This window comes from Microcaecilia unicolor, chromosome 5 (genome assembly GCF_901765095.1).
Source record: "Microcaecilia unicolor chromosome 5, aMicUni1.1, whole genome shotgun sequence".
In the NCBI taxonomy this organism is placed as follows: Eukaryota; Metazoa; Chordata; class Amphibia; order Gymnophiona; family Siphonopidae; genus Microcaecilia; species Microcaecilia unicolor.
In genome coordinates this window covers 175,284,241-175,303,634 of record NC_044035.1, presented here as the reverse complement: position 1 = coordinate 175,303,634, position 19,394 = coordinate 175,284,241, and the positions used below count along the sequence as shown (strand labels likewise).

Here is a 19,394-nt window from a genome sequence, read left to right as displayed (position 1 = left end):
CACATTAAGCAGAACTAGTATGTAAAATTAATTGAAACGGATATAGTGTGTGCAGTCAGTGGAATATGGGAGATTAAACAAGCCCCGTTGCAAATTTGTAAAAATATACCTCCAATACAATAACAATTAAAACCAAGCCCCCCTCATCCTACAACAAGTTGCCTAAATATAATCAACATTTGCCATTCACGAATAGCGTTGAGGAAATTCTCGTGGTTAAGAGGACCTGATTTTGAGAAGCTAAGTAATTTGTAGATTTTTTGAGTGCATAAGAATTTTTGACACAGTTTGACGTAGTGTTTTGTGAACACATATATAGATTTGTATTTTGAAGATAATATAAAATTTGAATAATTTAAAGTTTGAGGCCGATGATGAAGCAGCCCAGCCCCCGTGAGCTACAGTATATATAGCCGGGGGCTTCTTGAGGCCTTTCCTTTATACACTAAGAGTGTGATGTTGATTGAGCATACAATATTTGATCCCCTCATCTCGATTTGGATTGCTGGATATATTTAAAATAAGAGGGGACTTCCTTCATATGTTGAATAAATGTATACTTATGTCCATAAATGGCAGCAATACGCTAAACACTATTCAATAATTTATGTGCACATATGACACTGCACATAAATGCAAGGGGATATTCACAGAGGCGGGGCAAAAGTGGAGCCAACATTTACACAATTTACAGAATAATGTACTTTACAAGCATAACTGCAAGTTTAAGTGTGCACACTTATGTGAGCCACAGACTTGACATTAACCCCTGGGTTCTATATATCGTGCTGAGATTTCTGAGAAGAAATCGAAGCGTATTTCATAACAATACACATAACTAGTTATCAAGCTAATCAGCGCTGATAATTGGATGCTAACAATTACCAGCACTAATTGGCATTAATTAGAATTTACATGCACTACCCGCTAACCCCTGGATTCTATATAGCGCACCTATAGATCTGCGCTGAAATCCAAGCATATTCTATAAGGTAAAATTATGTATAATCATACCTGATAATTTTCTTTCCATTAATCATAGCTGATCAATCCATAGACTGGTGGGTTGTGTCCATCTACCAGCAGGTGGAGATAGAGAGCAAACTTTTGCCTCCCTATATGTGGTCATGTGCTGCCGGAAACTCCTCAGTATGTCGATATCAAAGCTCCATCCGCAGGACTCAGCACTTAGAGAATTACACCCACAAAGGGACACTCTGCCCAGCTCACCACCGCCGAAACGGGGGAGGGGAATTAACCCAGCTCATCCCCACACAAGTGGGGGAGGGGAATCCGTCCAGCTCATCCCCGCGGAGCGGGGGAGGGACACCACACCCGCCGATGCGGGGGGATCTGGCTTATCCTGCAACCGCAACCGCGGGAGGAGCTGACTGACCCTAACACCGCCGAAGCGGGAGGGGTACAAAGCTGCCCTACAACCGCACGAAGCGGGAGGGAGTGCCGGCAGAATTTTAAGTCTCAATCCAGCCCCGTAAAACGGAGGGGAGAGGAATGCAGCAGCTCACTGTAACACAAACTCGTCTCAACTCTTGAAGAATCCAAGTAAAGGAAGAACTTGAACACGAAGTCTTTCTGAAGTAACTGAAGACTAAACTTGAACCTGAAATGCAACCAGAATAAAAACAGTACAGATATCTGGGAGGGGCTATGGATTGATCAGCTATGATTAATGGAAAGAAAATTATCAGGTATGATTATACATAATTTTACCTTCCATATCATCAAGCTGATCAATCCATAGACTGGTGGGATGTACCGAAGCAGTACTCACCCAGGGCGGGACATAGAAATCCATGACCTCAACACTGAAGCTCCAAACCGGGCCTCCGCCCGTGCAGCCACAGTCAAACGGTAATGCTTGGAGAATGTATGAGCCGAAGCCCAAGTTGCCGCCTTGCATATCTCTTCCAAGGAGACGGATCCGGCCTCTGCCATCGAGGCCGCCTGAGCTCTCGTGGAGTGAGCCTTCAGCTGGATAGGCGGAACCTTCCCCGCGGCCACATAAGCCGCTGCAATGGCTTCCTTGACCCATCTTGCCACTGTAGGCTTAGCAGCCTGCAGACCCTTACGAGGACCTGCAAACAGGACAAACAGATGATCCGATTTCCAGAAATCATTGGTCACTTCCAAGTATCTGATGATGACTCGTCTCACATCCAGAAATTTAAGAGCAGAGTAATCCTCTGGGTAGTCCTCCCTACGAAAGGAAGGGAGACAGAGCTGCTGATTCACATGGAAGCGAGAAACAATCTTGGGCAGGAAGGAAGGCACTGTGCGAATAGTCACTCCTGCCTCAGTGAACTGCAGAAAAGGCTCTCGACATGAGAGCGCCTGGAGCTCGGAAACTCTTCTGGCTGAAGTGATAGCCACCAAAAAGACTGCTTTCAACGTCAGGTCTCTCAGAGATGCCCTCGACAAGGGTTCAAAAGGCGGCTTCTGCAATGCTCTTAGCACCAGGTTGAGATTCCACGCAGGCACCACTGAGTGCAGAGGAGGGCGCAGGTGATTAACTCCCTTGAGAAAGCGCACCACATCTGGCTGTGAAGCCAGGGAAGCACCCTTCAGGCGGCCCCTGAAGCAAGCCAGAGCCGCTACCTGGACTTTAAGGGAACTGAGCGACAGGCCTTTCTCCAGACCTTCTTGCAGGAACGCCAACACTGAAGAAATTGGAGCAGTGAAGGGAGAAAGTGAGCCTGCTTCACACCACGCTGCAAAGATACGCCAAACCCTGGCGTAAGCAGTAGAAGTAGAGCGCTTCCTCGCTCTCAGCATAGTGGCGATGACCTTGTCTGAGAAGCCCTTCTTCCTCAGACGCTGCCGCTCAATAGCCAGGCCGTAAGACCAAAGGGGGAGGGATCCTCCATCACCACGGGACCCTGATGTAACAGGCCCTGCTCCACTGGCAGTCGCAGAGGATCGTCCACTGAGAGCCTGATCAAGTCCGCATACCAGGGACGCCTGGGCCAATCCGGACCCACCAGGATTACCCTACCGGGATGCTTTGCCACCCGGTCTAGCACCCTGCCCAACATGGGCCAGGGCGGGAACACATAGAGGAGCTCTTGTGTCGGCCACTGTTGGAGAAGAGCATCTACTCCCAGGGATCGAGGGTCCCGTCCTCTGCTGAAGAAGCGCGGCACTTGGCAATTGGCCGATGACGCCATCAGATCTAGGCTCGGCTGGCCCCAGCGCTTCGTGATGTCCAAGAACGCCTGAGCAGATAGCTGCCACTCTCCGGGCTCCAAGGTATGGCGACTGAGAAAGTCCGCCTTGACATTCATGACTCCGGCAATGTGGGCCGCTGAAAGCTGCTCCAGGTTCGCTTCCGCCCACTGGCAAAGATACATAGCCTCCTTGGCTAGAGGGGCGCTCTTGGTACCTCCCTGGCGGTTGACATAGGCCACAGCTGTGGCATTGTCCGACAGGACCCGTACAGGCTTCCACACCAGTACCGGGATGAACTCCAAAAGCGCCAACCGAATGGCTCTGAGTTCCAGGAGGTTGATAGACCACTTTGCCTCTGCAGGAGACCAGAGCCCCTGCGCTGTCCTTCCCAAGCAATGGGCTCCCCAGCCCGACAAAGAGGCGTCCGTCGTGACGACAATCCACTCTGGGGTCACCAGAGGCATTCCCGCAGACAATTTGTCTGTCTGCATCCACCAGCTCAGCGCCTCGCGCACTGCTGGGTCCAAGGGAAGTCGCACAGCATAATCCTCCGACATCGGAGTCCAGCGCTGCAGCAAGGAGTGTTGAAGTGGTCTCATATGAGCCCTGGCCCAGGGCACTACTTCCATCGTGGCCGTCATAGAGCCCAACAGCTGCACATAGTCCCAAGCCCGAAGAGGAGAGGCTCCCAGGAACTGGTCCACCTGAGCCTGAAGTTTGACAATCCGATTGTCTGGCAGGAACACTCTGCCCACTTGGGTGTCGAATCGAACTCCCAGGTACTCCAGGGACTGAGTCGGGCGCAGCTGGCTCTTCTCCCAGTTGATGATCCATCCCAGGGAGCTCAAAAGAGCAACTACCCGGTCCACAGCTTTGCCGCACTCTGCATAAGAGGGGGCTCGGATCAACCAGTCGTCCAGATAAGGATGGACTTGTACCCCTTCCTTTCGTAGGAAGGCCGCGATGACCACCATTACTTTGGAAAAGGTCCGCGGAGCAGTAGCCAACCCGAATGGGAGGGCTCTGAACTGGAAGTGTCGTCCCAGGACTGCAAAACGCAGAAAGCGTTGATGAGGAGGCCAGATGGGAATATGCAGGTACGCTTCCTTGATGTCCAAGGAAGCCAAGAACTCTCCTGCCTTCACTGCCGCTATAACAGAGCGGAGAGTCTCCATGCAAAAGTGCCGCACTTTCAAGGCCCGATTGACCCCTTTGAGGTCGAGGATAGGCCGGACAGAACCTCCTTTCTTTGGTACCACAAAGTAAATGGAGTAACGTCCCTTGCCAAGCTGACTTTCTGGCACAGGAACGACCACGCCCAGGCGGATCAGATTGTCCAAGGTCTGCTGCACTGCCACAGCTTTGACCGGAGACTTGCAGGGAGAGAGTACAAACCCGTCTTTTAAGGGTCGGCAGAACTCTAGCTTGTAGCCGTCTCTGATGACTTCCAGCACCCACGCATCTGAAGTTATTGTGGTCCACTCGCCCAGAAACGAGGACAGCCGTCCTCCAATCTGCACTGGGGCGTGGACCAAGGCCCCGTCATTGGGTACGAGACCCTGGGGGAGGACCGGAGGAAGCACCTCCGGGATGGCGGTCTCTGCGAAAGGAATGCTGCTTGGGGGAGAAATTCCTCTTAAAGGAAGAGGGGGCAGAGGAACCCGACTTGCCCGGGCGGTACCGACGGGCTTCCTGCAACCGTCCTCTGGAGGTACCGGGACGAGTACTAGCCCGAGCCCTGACCTCTGGTAATTTCTTGCCCTTAGACGTGCCGAGATCGGTCACGATTTTGTCCAGCTCGACCCCAAAGAGCAGCTTGCCTTTAAAAGGCAATCTAGCCAGGCGGGATTTAGAGGCGTGGTCAGCAGACCAATGTTTCAGCCAAAGCCACCGCCGCGCAGAGATTGTCTGAGCCATGCCTTTAGCTGAGGCCCTCAAGACATCATACAGCAAGTCTGCCAAATAGGCTAAGCCCGATTCCAGGGCCGGCCAATCAACCCTCAAGGAATGATCCGAGGGGGAAGCCCGCTGCACCATAGTCAGGCACGCCCTGGCCACATAGGAGCCGCAAACTGAAGCCTGCAAACTTAAAGCAGCCGCCTCAAAGGACGACCTTAAGGCCGCCTCCAATCTTCTGTCTTGGGCGTCCTTTAGGGCCGTGCCACCTTCCACCGGCAACGCCGTTTTCTTAGTCACCGCAGTGATTAAAGAATCCACGGTAGGCCACAGATAGGCCTCACGTTCACTCACAGCCAAAGGATAGAGGCGGGACATAGCCCTAGCCACTTTAAGGCTCGCTTCCGGGACATCCCATTGAGCCGAAATTAAGGTGTGCATGGCATCATGCACGTGGAAGGTTCTAGGCGGGCGCTTCGTCCCCAGCATAATGGCAGAGCCAACAGGGGCTGAGGGAGAGACGTCCTCCGGAGAGGAAATCTTCAAAGTGTCCATGGCCTGTAACAACAGGTTGGGCAAATCCTCTGGGCTAAAAAGCCGCGCTGCAGAGGGGTCATCCGCTCCATCCGAGCGGGGATCCGTCTCCTCCAAGGAATCCGCAAAGGACCGTTGGGAGACCTCAGACACGCTGCCCTCATCTACATCGGAGGAGACAAAGTCCTCCAAGGCCTGGGAATCAACCCGAGGGCATTTACCTCTGGGAACCTCAACCTCTTTACCAGACGAGGGAGCAGGGGCAGCGTTTTGCATGAGGAAAGCCTGATGCAGCAGCAAAACAAACTCGGGGGAGAAACCTCCCAGACTGTGCACTTCCGCAGCCTGGGCAACAGCCCTAGACACACCCTCAACCGGCGCTCGCAAGAGCGGGGGAGAAACATGCTGTGCATCCAAAATGGCGTCCGGCGCGACACTCCGCGAAGGAGCCGCGCGGGAAGAACGGCGCTTAACTTTAGCCGCTTTTGTGCCGTCGCCCAAATTAAGGGCGTTCATGGCATTAATGTCTCCAACGTCAAGGGCGGCCCACGAAGAAGCCGTCCGAGCCGCGTGGCCGGCCAAGATGGCGGAGGCGAGGAGCGGGGGATGGGCGTTTATGGCGGGAAAAACCGCCACGCCGGTGGAAGGACCGGGACATTCATCGGTCACGAAACTGTCACCCAACAAGGGCGAATCAGGCTGTAAGACCCCCGCATCCCCTCTAGAAGCGCTCAAGCGATCCGGGGAGCGACCCTTTGCGCCCTCGCCCTCCGACGCCATATGCCACGAGGAGAAGAATCAGGGAACCCCCTGCCCGCTATAAAAAGGTAAAAATTACCTGCTGTCCGCTCCGAGCTGTAACGAACTGGTGTCCCAGTGAGTAGCTGCAATGAACGTTTAAATAAACGTCGAAATAAACGCCTTTAAGGACGTTTAAAATTTTTTTTTTTTTTTTTTTTTTTAACGGAGCCAGCGGGAGGGGGGAGAAAAGGAGGGACCTGGCACCACCAGGTTTGCACTTGCTCAAAAGAGCCCTCAACCCCAGGCACTCAACAAAACCTAAAAATTAGGCTTGGAGGCCTAGCCAGAGCTGCTGCTGTGTGTGACCACCACCTGCTGAGATAGAGAACATACTGAGGAGTTTCCGGCAGCACATGACCACATATAGGGAGGCAAAAGTTTGCTCTCTATCTCCACCTGCTGGTAGATGGACACAACCCACCAGTCTATGGATTGATCAGCTTGATGATATGGAACAATGTGTGTAACTTAATTGGCTTAACAAGTCAATCAGCATTGATAACAATTCTTAATAATGAGCACTAATTGGCAATAATTACAATTTATGTGCAAAGTTGCAAAGCATATTATATAACGCAGTGTGCCTAACTTCTAATGCGTGCAGGCAAAAAGGGACATGGTTATGGGCATTTCGTGGGCATTCTGAAATTTACGCATGCAGTTATAGAATATGGCCCAGTGCGCCTAAATCTATGTACTGAAATTTATGCCATGTTTTCACTGGCGTAAATGGATGCATGTAGTACTGGGATATCAACTATATACTGCGCCTAAATCTAGGCACTGCTTATAGAATACGCTTAGGCAGAAATAAGTACGTAAGTACATAAGTAATGCCATACTGGGAAAAGACCAAAGGCCCATCAAGCCCAGCATCCTGTCCCCGACAGCGGCCAATCCAGGTCAAGGGCACCTGGCAGCTTCCCAAATGTACAAACGTTCTATACACGTTATTTCCAAAATTGTGGATTTTTCCAAGTCCAGTTAGTAGCGGTCTATGGACTTGTCCTTTAGGAAACCGTCCAAACTCTTTTTAAACTCTGCCAAGCTAACCGGCTTCACCACATTCTCCGGCAACGAATTCCAGAGTTTAATTACGCGTTGGGTGAAGAAATTTTTTCTCCTATTTGTTTTAAATGTACTACACTGTAGTTTCATCGCATGCTCCCTAGTCCTACTATTTTTGGAAAGTGTGAACAGACGCTTCACATCCACCTGTTCCACTCCACTCATTATTTTATATACCTCTATCATGTCTCCCCTCAGCCGTCTCTTCTCCAAGCTGAAAAGCCCTAGCCTCCTTAATCTTTCTTCCATGCGGATTTTTTAGGTGCCAAATAGAGAATCCTCCCCTATGCGTATTCGGCAAAGCGGTGCACATAAATTTTAATGTGCGCTGCTGAAAAGGGTGTGTAGCTATGGGTGTGGAACGGCGGGCGGTTCCTGGTCAGTCTGGAAAACTACGCGCAGGGTAATGGAATGCACCTGCTCTGTGCCTAACTTAGGAACTGGTATTTACACCAAGTTTTACTTGGAATCAATGGCCGCGCCTAGAGTTAGGCGCTGTCATGGCTGCTTGGCATATTATATATACTGCGCCGAATTTTAAGCTTCTTCTATACAGTATGTCTAAATTAAGGCATGTGCTTAAGCGAATTCATTTTTAGGCTGATATATAGAAAGAATCTAATCCCATGTGTGCGAATCAAAAATGTAAGCAGGTCAATGCAGGTTTATGCTAGTGTTCTATAAGAATACTTATTCATGTAAGTGCACTCATAGAACAGGCCTGTATGTTAGCTGAAATTCTGATCATAAATAGCATAAGTAAATTTGACAATGATGGCACTGATTTCAATACTGTTGGCATACTGTTACTACTGCTCTGCACTTCTATAACGCTACTAAACATGCTACATCATGACTGCTAATCCTAGCTTGGTTTGTGGTTGTTGAAAGGTAATACCTTTCAGCAGTAAAAATATCAAGAACAACGTAACAGCAATATGCAGTAAAAGCAGTTAGCTTAGCTGGGTTTAAAAAAGGTTTGGATAATTTCCTAAAAGACAAGTCCATAAGCCATTATTATGATGCACTTGGGAAAATCCACTGCTTATTTCTAGGATAAACAGCATAAAATCTGTTTTACTCTTGGGATCTTGCCAGGTACTTGTGACCTGGATTGGCCACTGTTGGAAACAGGATACTGGGCTTGATGGACCTTCGGTGTGTTCCAGTATGGCAACACTTATATTTACCAGGAAGACAGGAGGTAAAGATTTTTTGTTATTAGGCCAGTATCTAGTTCTTAGATATTCTGGGGCAAATTTCAGCTGCCACAGTTACTATATTAAGTGCTAGCACCAGCACTTAATTTAGGGCCCCTTTTACTAAGCTGCGTTAGCGTCTATATGCGCCCAACACACGACAAAATGGAGTTACCGCCAGGCCCAACTACCGCGTGGCTCTTGCAGTAATTTCATTTTTGGCACGCGTCTGATATGCATGTCTGCATAATATTTATTATTTTCGGATGCACGTAACAGACGCGCGCCAAGGGGCATTTGACGTGAGTAGGTCATTACTGTCCAGATTCTTTACCGCTAGGGCAATGGCTAGTGGTAAGGTCTCAGACCCAAAATGGATGTGTGACCATTTTGATTTTGCTGCACGTCCATTTTACGCAAAAAAAAAAAAAAAAAAGAGGCCTTTTTTACAGGCGTGCTGAAAAATAGATTGGCGCGCATCCAAAACCTGCGCCTACACTTCCGCAAGCCATTTTTCAGCACACCTTAGTAAAAGGACCCTTTAATAATTCAGTGCTGTTATTCTTATAAACTGCAACGCTGAATATATATTATTCCTAGGGGACTTCCACATGAAATCTTTGAAATTTCTATGTATAAGAACAAATTCTATAAATGGTGCCGAAAAATTGTCGTCAAGAACAAAAAGCACTAAGCATTATTCTATAAATAGTGCTCAATGTTAGGCACCGTTTATAGAACAGCGCTTAGCACCAGGATTCGTGCCTAAATTTAGATGCGAGGATTTACACCAAGTAAATCGTGGTGTAAATCCTTGCGCCTAAATTAGGCGCAGATCACTCTTATTCAATAACAGTATGCATAAATTGGAGGAACACCCCTGATCTGCCTGTGACCTTCACATGGCTGCACCCTCTTTTTGGTCCATGCGTAAAATTTATGTACAGATCCCAATACCTAAAAATGCACACATAAATTTCAGCTGATGCCAGTTAGCACTGATAATTGATTGTTAGGGCCCAATTATCAGCGCTACTTGGCTCCTTGTTCAATTAAATTGGACACACACACAAATTTGCAAGCACAATTAGTGCCACTTATAGAATTTGGGGGATAATGTTCATTATCCAACCTGCAACGGGCTAAAGTATAAATCCACATATGCTTCATCCTTCTCCTTCATCAGCTCACAATTATGGAACTCCTTACCAAAAGCTATAAAAACAATTCACAATCATCTACATTTCAGGAAATCTCTTAAGACTTTGTTAGTTGGAAAAGCCTACCCCAAAGACTCAGCATGTGTCTCCACCTCTTGATTCACAACAATATAATGACAATTTTGGACTTATCCACCCTTCCCTTCTCTCCCCTGGTTTCCTATTCCTTTCTTTCCTTCCCCATCCTCTCCTTTATTTCTTATGCAGGATTAATGATGTATTAGCTTAATTTACTGTATTGGCGGCCGCCTTTGCGGTGCAATGTAAGCCACATTGGGCCTGACACAGTTGGGAAAATGTGGGGTATAAATGAGATAATAAATAAATAAATAAATAAATAAATAAAATTCTGCAATGTTTATTTTTAGTGTTTTTGAACAGAATTTCCTCCTCATAAAGCCTGAAATGCCCTCCTGTCTTTTCCCTCCTCAGGATCCAGCCTCTCCAGTTCCATCTATCACTCCATCTGCAGTTTTCATCCTCTAACTCCCAGTAAGACCACTAATTCTGCCCCCAAATTCTTCTCCTGCATGCAGTACCCCCATCTCTAATTCTCTCTCCCCTCAAGCACACAACCCTACCTCTCAATTTTTCTCTTCCTCTCCCCAACTATCATTCCATCTCTTCCATCCTTCCCATGGCACACCCTCAAGCTTGATTCCCCCCCCCCCCCCCACTACACCAATGGCACAGTCTCAGTTTTCTCTGCCCCCCCATCAAAATCCCCAGGCCACACTCACCTTGCTCTGCACCTCTCCCACACTCCCCATAGCGCAGCCATTTTGCTCTAACCGCCGCACTCATCTCCCCCACAGAGATAGCGCTGCATGAGGAGAAGACAGTGACCCACTGCACATCAGGTCACTTCCTTCTCCTCTGCCAGCATAGAGCTGACTGTGTTTGTGAATCATATGGTTCACATACACAGACGGGACTAAACTGGCAGAGGAGGAGGAAGTGACCCGATATGTAGTGGTTCACTTCCTCCTCCTGCCAGGCATTCTCTCCAGGGGAGGGGGAGAGCACAGTGATTGCTGGAAGCTTTGCAGAATTCTGTGCATTCTGTGGGGGTGGGGAATTCTGTACATATTCTATGCTGCACTTTTCCACAAAATTCCCCCAGGAATAATATATGTTGCGTGGTGACCATGCTAGCACTGTCCATTTAGATTTACGTCTGCTATTCAGCAGCAAGCCTAAAATATGCAGATAACTTAGCGGCTGAATATCACTATTAAGGGGAGAAGTTATCAATGTGAGGTACTGTTAAGAGGTACTGTTAAGATAGGGTATTTTACCACAAGTCGGTTTATTTCAGAACAGCTTTTTATTGCATAAAATGGGACCCTATGCTAAAATAACCTGACTTAAAATGGTAGCCCATGTTGATAACTCCCCCCCTAAAAGGATAATTTCTGGTGCTGCCTCCACCAGTTCCCTATATGGCCCATTTTAAAACAGATACTATCTAAATATTTAGCAAGTTGAACAGTCCATTATTATCTGTATTACTTCTAAAAATCTACAAATAAGCAAGTTATGTGTTTATCATCTGCTAGCTCAGAGTTGCCAGATGGCGAAAAATTTTCAAGCCCAACTAACCCTCTAAATTAGCTCAAAAATAGTTACACCACGTACGGTGGAGAGTGGGGGAGAGGTCCCCCCATACATCCCTCCAACTCCTCCCCCCCAGCTTGTTCATCTATGTGCTCTGCCGCCTCCTCCTCCTCCAGCGTGGACCATGTGCTCGTGCTTCGCTCGGCTGGGCCCAGGCTGAATCATAAATGACCTCATCACCCAGACACCCACCTCACCCCCTATTGGTTAAATCTGAAGCCAAAATGAGGCTTGAAATGCGCCAAGCTTCATTCCAGCTCCAAATTCGACCAATAGAAGGTATAGTAGGTATTTTTCTGTCCCTGGAAGGCTCACAATATGCAATGGAAGGTTAAGTGACTTGCCCAAGATCACATGGAGCTTCCCTAATTCTCATCGCTCTGTCTCTCTCCCTATCTCTGTTGGAGAAAACACACCACCAGCAGAGGTGTAGCTAGGTGTGATACAAAGAGAGCAGGCATGCCCCAAATGGATTTTGAATGAAATAGTGCCTATGCGAATTGGGCTTGTAGTCTTGCACCGTTGTCTATTTTACAAAAAGTCTGCTCCCCCTGACGTCAAAACCTGGCTACACTTCTGACCACCAGCAAAAGTCTAAAGCATCTAATAATAGACTTGTAAAATAAGTAATGAAAACCTGGTAAGAGATCCAATTTAGCATCAAGATATTTGTTCTTCCCTCACAGGACACACATTTTCACAAGTAGCAGAATTGCTAAAGAAAGAGAGGTCAAATATCCTAACATGCTTTACAGTTATTAATACAAGAGAATACCATGACTAACATTAATTATTGAAGGCCAGTGGACAATGTCAGTCATAAAGACTAATGCAACCAAAAAAAAACCCAAACCAACAATAAGAGATTCTATGTTTTTTTTTTAGTGATACAATTAATATCCAGGGGCTTGAAAAATCCACCCAGAATTTATAGATAAAAAAATCCATTTGCCTCAGGTAAGGGAGTGAGTGGATTTTTCAAATGCTGGCAACATCAATGGATTAACAGGCCACATCAGGAAAAGTATCTCCCACTAAACGTCTTGGTGTTAATTCAGCATGCATTTCTCTATAAACACTTTACTTTTATATGCCAGCTGAAAATCATTACCATCCCAACCTGCTACTCTGACATCAATGTAGAGCGCAAGTAGAGGGAGAAACCAGACATGTTTAAACAAAATAAACCACAACAGCAGATAGCACTGAAAGCTGAAATACTGACCTGATAATAAAGGCTCCCCTTATCTCTAATAATTTCCTTTCACTGCTAAACCTTCGGAGCAGGTTGATCATGAATTTGTAGAAGTAAGAATTCATAGTTGGAGTCGATGGTGAGCATTCTGTACCTTTTGTATCTGGAAGAAAAGACAACATGTCATTAAAAAGCAGCCGTCTAGCTGCAAGAAGGTATACAGTTATTTTTTGTTCTCCATTTCTATCCTATATATTTTTAATCGCTAGCAATCAACATAAAATTTTCCACCTTTCTTTCTAACGCACAGTTCTAGGGGCTCTCCAGGATCTTGAGGCATAAAACAATGTCACTTTCAGAAGAGATATTTTCTAAAGGATTTTATTTATTTTCAAATTTGTTTATTGACTGCTGTCTCGCATCTTGCAAGCTGTAAAGGTTATTATACATATTATGATAAACACATGGTATCTTATACAATTTAACTCGTCAGACACTTGATCTATTGTTGATATCATCTACTTGTGTACTTTAGACAGCAAATTACTCGTATTTAGGTTTCTAACCTAGCTAACACACGTGGAGGGGCATAATCGAACGAAAACGTCTATCTCCATGGGCGTTTATCTCCGAGAACGTGAAGGGGCGGACCGAACCGTATTTTCGCAAAAAATAGACGTCCATGTTTTATTCAACAATTTGTGAGCTGGGCGTTTTTGTTTTTCAGCGATAATGGAAAATGAAAGCGCCCAGCTCAAAAACAAATAAATCCAAGGCATTTGTTCTTGGGAGGGGCCAGGATTCGTAGTGCACTGGTCCCCCTCACATGCCAGAACACCAACCGGGCACCCTAGGGGGCACTTTTACAAAAACAAAAAAAAAGGTTAAAGAGCTCCCAGGTGCATAGCACCCTTCCCTTGTGTGTTGAGCCCCCCAAATCCCCCTCAAAACCCACTGCCCACAAGTCTACACCATTATTATAGCCCTAAGGGGTGAAGGGGGGCACCTACATGTGGGTACAGTGGGTTTGGGGGGATGGGGCTGGGTCCACCTGCCTGAAGTCCACTGCACCCCCTAACAACTGCTCCAGGGACCTGCATACTGCTGCCAGGGAGGTGGGTATGACATTTGATGGTGAAAATAAAAAGTTGTGAAACATCATTTTTTTGGTGTGGGAGGGGGTTAGTGACCACTGGGGGAGTCAGGGGAGGTCATCCCCGATTCCCTCCGATGGTCATCTGGTCATTTAGAGCACTTTTTTGGGACCTGTTCGTGTGAAAAAAGGGTCCAACAAAAGTGTCCTAAATTTTCGCTAAAAACGCCTTTATTTTTTCGATTATCGCCCTAACGCGTACATCTCTCCTCGGCCGATAACCACGCCCCAGTTCCACCTTCGCCACACCTCTGAATGCCCCCATCAACTTTGTCCGCATCCGCGACGGAGTGCAGTTGAAAATGTCCAAAATCGGCTTTCGATTATACCGATTTATTCGTTTTTGTGAGATAAACGTCTATCTCCCGATTTGGGTCGAAATCTAGGCGTTTTTCTCTTTCGATTATAAGGTGGATTGTGTACTCCCATAACTAAACCGTGTCCAACCAATTCCCAATTCTAAAGGATTTTATAATGTTGGGTGCAAATTCTAAACAGTTAATATCTGTATCATTTAGAAGGCTGCCAAAAATGTATCAAATCCAGTGAAACATGTAAAAACAATAATGCAATATCTGGCATAAAAAAGTTAAATTAACCAAAAGGGGATATATGTGCTTATAGTTTGTGTAATTGAAAGAGAAGGTCATCTGACCTTCTGTCATTGGTCTCTTGGACAGGGTATTAGCACCTACTACTATTACTAATTTCTATAACGCTACTAGATGTACACAGCTTATAAATCTATTCAAGACAAAAAGGACAAATAAAAGATTGGTTTCATTTATTATGGGAATGATTAAAAAGGTGGGCTTTTAGCTTGGATTTGAATACGACCAGAGACAGAACATGACAGAATGAACTCAGGAGATATATTCTAAGCATATGGTGCAGCAAGATGGAAGGAATGGAGTCTGGAGTTGGTGGTGAAAAAGAGAACAGATACAAGTGACTTATCTGATCAACAGAGTTGATGGGGAGGTGTGTAGAAAGAAATAAGAGACGAGAGATACTGAAGAACTGCAGAATGAATGCACTTCTAAGTCAGTAAGAGATGTTTAAACTGTATCTGGAGATGGGTAGTGAGCCAATAAAAGTGACTTGACAAGAGGGGCTATTTGAGACTAGTGACCCTAGTAGAACATAAATCATGCAGCAGAGTTGTGAAAACAGAGGAGAGAGATGGTTCAGTGGGAGACCCATGATGATCAGAGATATATCGTCACACACATTTGGCGTGTGACATACACATCAGGTCCATGACTCCAGCTCACACTCATATGTGTGTGAATCTCACGAACTGCCAGGCTCTTCCTTTCCTGCCCCGACTACTGCAGCCTGGCCCAGCATCTCTCACTTTCCTGGCTGAGGCTACCGCAGTCTGCCAAACATACTTGAGGCCACCAGTGGTAGTGCTGAATAGACACTGATTCTGGCCAACACAGGACCTTTCTTCTGCCACTCCTACCTCCAGAAACTGGAAGTAGCATCAGAGGAGGTGGGAGTGGCAGAAGAAAGGCCCCACGTTGACTGGAAGCAACTTCTATTCAGCACTACCAGTGGCAGGCTCAAGCAAGTTCGGCAGACGGTGTATGGGAGCCAGGCAAGTGGCAGATGCCAGCTGGGCTGCTGGAGAGCAGGGGAAGGAAAGGGAAAGTGTGTCTGGGAATGGGAAGAACAAAAGGGTCCAAAGCAGAAGACAGTATAGTATTATAAGAAGAGACCACTTCATTGACAGACTTTGAAAACAAAGTGGATGAGAGGATAGATGAGACTGGTGAGAAGATCAAGGCTAGCCAGTGGGGTAGCATATCTGGAGGTTGAATGAGGAAGTTAAAACAAGAAACTCTGAGGCATGAGAGCCAGAGAGGTTATTGGCATGAATGTTAAAGTCCCCAAGAATGACAGAAGGAAAGGATGGTTCAAGACACAAGGAAAGCTGGGAGTCAAAGTCAGTGAAAAAGAAGAGAGGGACTTATTGGGGCGGGGGGGGGGGGGGGTGTCAATAAATGACAGCTACCTGGAGAGGTAGTGAATAGACTGATTGAGTGCACTTCTAAGGAAGAAAAGGAGAGAAGTTGAGGTAGAAGGTGGTGTTGAAATCCATAAAAAGGAAAGCACAGCAGCCTGATACCATTGCCACAGCCAACTAGGAAAGGCATATGGGAGAAAAGGTAACCACCATGAAAGCGGGCAGCAACTAAACAGGGGAATAAAAATGAACAAAAGAAAGAAAAAGGGTGCTGAATGCTCCTATGGAGGGCACAAAAATATCTCAATAGAGATGCACCGAGGAGATGCGATGTTGAGCAGGAAGGCACCCGTGTTTGTATAGTGGAGCACTTTCAAAGGCTTCTGGAACTTCCAGAAAGCGAATGCTACATACCTGTAGAAGGTACTCTCCGAGGACAGCAGGCTGATTGTTCTCACTGATGGGTGACGTCCACGGCAGCCCCTCCAATCGGAAACTTCTCTAGCAAAGTCCTTTGCTAGTCCTCGCGCGCCCGCGCGCACCGCGCGGCCGTCTTCCCGCCCGAAACCGGCTCGAGCCGGCCAGTCCAGTATGTAGCAAGACAATACACTTCAAGGGAACACACAACTCCAAAGGGGAGGCGGGCGGGTTTGTGAGAACAATCAGCCTGCTGTCCTCGGAGAATACCTTCTACAGGTATGTAGCATTCGCTTTCTCCGAGGACAAGCAGGCTGCTTGTTCTCACTGATGGGGTATCCCTAGCCCCCAGGCTCACTCAAAACAACAACCATGGTCAATTGGGCCTCGCAACGGCGAGGACATAACTGAGATTGACCTAAAAAATTTACCAACTAACTGAGAGTGCAGCCTGGAACAGAACAAACAGGGCCCTCGGGGGGTGGAGTTGGATCCTAAAGCCCAAACAGGTTCTGAAGAACTGACTGCCCGAACCGACTGTCGCATCGGGTATCCTGCTGCAGGCAGTAATGAGATGTGAATGTGTGGACAGATGACCACGTCACAGCTTTGCAAATTTCTTCAATAGAGGCTGACTTCAAGTGGGCTACCGACGCAGCCATGGCTCTAACATTATGAGCCGTGACATGACCCTCAAGAGCCAGCCCCGCCTGGGCGTAAGTGAAGGAAATGCAATCTGCTAGCCAATTGGAAATGGTGCGTTTCCCTACAGCCACTCCCCTCCTATTGGGATCAAAAGAAACAAACAATTGGGCGGACTGTCTGTGGGGCTGTGTCCGCTCCAGATAGAAGGCCAATGCTCTTTTGCAGTCCAATGTGTGCAGCTGACGTTCAGCAGGGCAGGAATGAGGACGGGGAAAGAATGTTGGCAAGACAATTGACTGGTTCAGATGGAACTCCGACACAACCTTTGGCAGGAACTTAGGGTGAGTGCGGAGGACTACTCTGTTATGATGAAATTTGGTGTAAGGGGCCTGGGCTATCAGGGCCTGAAGCTCACTGACCCTACGAGCTGAAGTAACTGCCACCAAGAAAATGACCTTCCAAGTCAAGTACTTCATATGGCAGGAATTCAGTGGCTCAAAAGGAGGTTTCATCAGCTGGGTGAGAACGACATTGAGATCCCATGACACTGTGGGAGGCTTGACAGGGGGCTTTGACAAAAGCAAACCTCTCATGAAGCGAACAACTAAAGGCTGTCCCGAGATCGGCTTACCTTCCACACGGTAATGGTATGCACTGATCGCACTAAGGTGAACCCTTACCGAGTTGGTCTTGAGACCAGACTCAGACAAGTGCAGAAGGTATTCAAGCAGGGTCTGTGTAGGACAAGAACGAGGATCTAGGGCCTTGCTGTCACACCAGACGGCAAACCTCCTCCATTGGAAGAAATAACTGCTCTTAGTGGAATCTTTCCTGGAAGCAAGCAAGACGCGGGAGACACCCTCTGACAGACCCAAAGAGGCAAAGTCTACGCCCTCAACATCCAGGCCGTGAGAGCCAGAGACTGGAGGTTGAGATGCAGAAGTGCCCCTTCGTCCTGAGTGATGAGGGTCGGAAAACACTCCAATCTCCACGGTTCTTCGGAGGACAACTCCAGAAGAAGAGGGAACCAGATCTGACGCGGCCAAAAGGGAGCAATCAGAATCATGGTGCCTCGGTCTTGCTTGAGTTTCAACAAAGTCTTCCCCACCAGAGGTATGGGAGGATAAGCATACAGCAGGCCCTCCCCCCAGTGCAGGAGGAAGGCATCCGATGCCAGTCTGCCGTGGGCCTGAAGCCTGGAACAGAACTGAGGGACTTTGTGGTTCACTCGAGTTGCGAAGAGATCCACCAAGGGGGTGCCCCACACCTGGAAGATCTGTCGCACCACGCGAGAATTGAGCGACCACTCGTGAGGTTGCATAATCCTGCTCAACCTGTCGGCCAGACTGTTGTTTACGCCTGCCAGGTATGTGGCTTGGAGCACCATGCCGTGACGGCGAGCCCAGAGCCACATGCTGACGGCTTCCTGACACAGGGGGTGAGATCCGGTGCCCCCCTGCTTGTTGACGTAATACATGGCAACCTGGTTGTCTGTCTGAATTTGGATAATTTGGTGGGACAGCCGATCTCTGAAAGCCTTCAGAGCGTTCCAGATCGCTCGCAACTCCAGAAGATTGATCTGCAGATCGCGTTCCTGGAGGGACCAACTTCCTTGGGTGTGAAGCCCATCCACATGAGCTCCCCACCCCAGGAGAGACGCATCCGTTGTCAGCACTTTTTGTGGCTGAGGGATTTGGAAAGGACGTCCCAGAGTCAAATTGGACCAGATTGTCCACCAATACAGGGATTCGAGAAAACTCGTGGACAGGTGGATCACGTCTTCTAGACCCCCAGTAGCCTGATACCACTGGGAGGCTAGGGTCCATTGAGCAGATCTCATGTGAAGGCGGGCCATGGGAGTCACATGAACTGTGGAGGCCATGTGGCCCAGCAATCTCAACATCTGCCGAGCTGTGATCTGCTGAGACGCTCGCACCCGCGAGACGAGGGACAACAAGTTGTTGGCTCTCGTCTCTGGGAGGTAGGCGCGAGCCATCCGAGAATCCAGCAGAGCTCCTATGAATTCGAGTTTCTGCACTGGGAGAAGATGGGACTTTGGATAATTTATCACAAACCCCAGTAGCTCCAGGAGGCGAATAGTCATCTGCATGGACTGCAGGGCTCCTGCCTCGGATGTGTTCTTCACCAGCCAATCGTCGAGATATGGGAACACGTGCACCCCCAGCCTGTGAAGTGCCGCTGCTACCACAGCTAGGCACTTTGTGAACACCCTGGGCGCAGAGGCGAGCCCAAAGGGTAGCACACAGTACTGGAAGTGGCGTGTGCCCAACTGAAATCGCAGATACTGTCTGTGAGCTGGCAGTATCGGGATGTGTGTAGAGGCATCCTTCAAGTCCAGAGAGCATAGCCAATCGTTTTGCTGAATCATGGGGAGAAGGGTGCCCAGGGAAAGCATCCTGAACTTTTCTTTTACGAGATATTTGTTCAGGGCCCTTAGGTCTAGGATGGGACGCATCCCCCCTGTTTTCTT

At 47.9% G+C, this 19,394-nt stretch overlaps 1 protein-coding gene across 1 annotated transcript in view; it reads right to left on the bottom strand.

The window, feature by feature from the left end:
* VAC14 (VAC14 component of PIKFYVE complex) overlaps positions 1-19,394 on the bottom strand; it is a 573,384-nt gene that overhangs the window by 258,640 nt on the left and 295,350 nt on the right. The window contains exon 14 of the mRNA XM_030203598.1: positions 12,747-12,879. Coding sequence (XP_030059458.1) covers positions 12,747-12,879 — 133 coding nt within the window. The remainder of the gene's footprint in view (positions 1-12,746; positions 12,880-19,394) is intronic.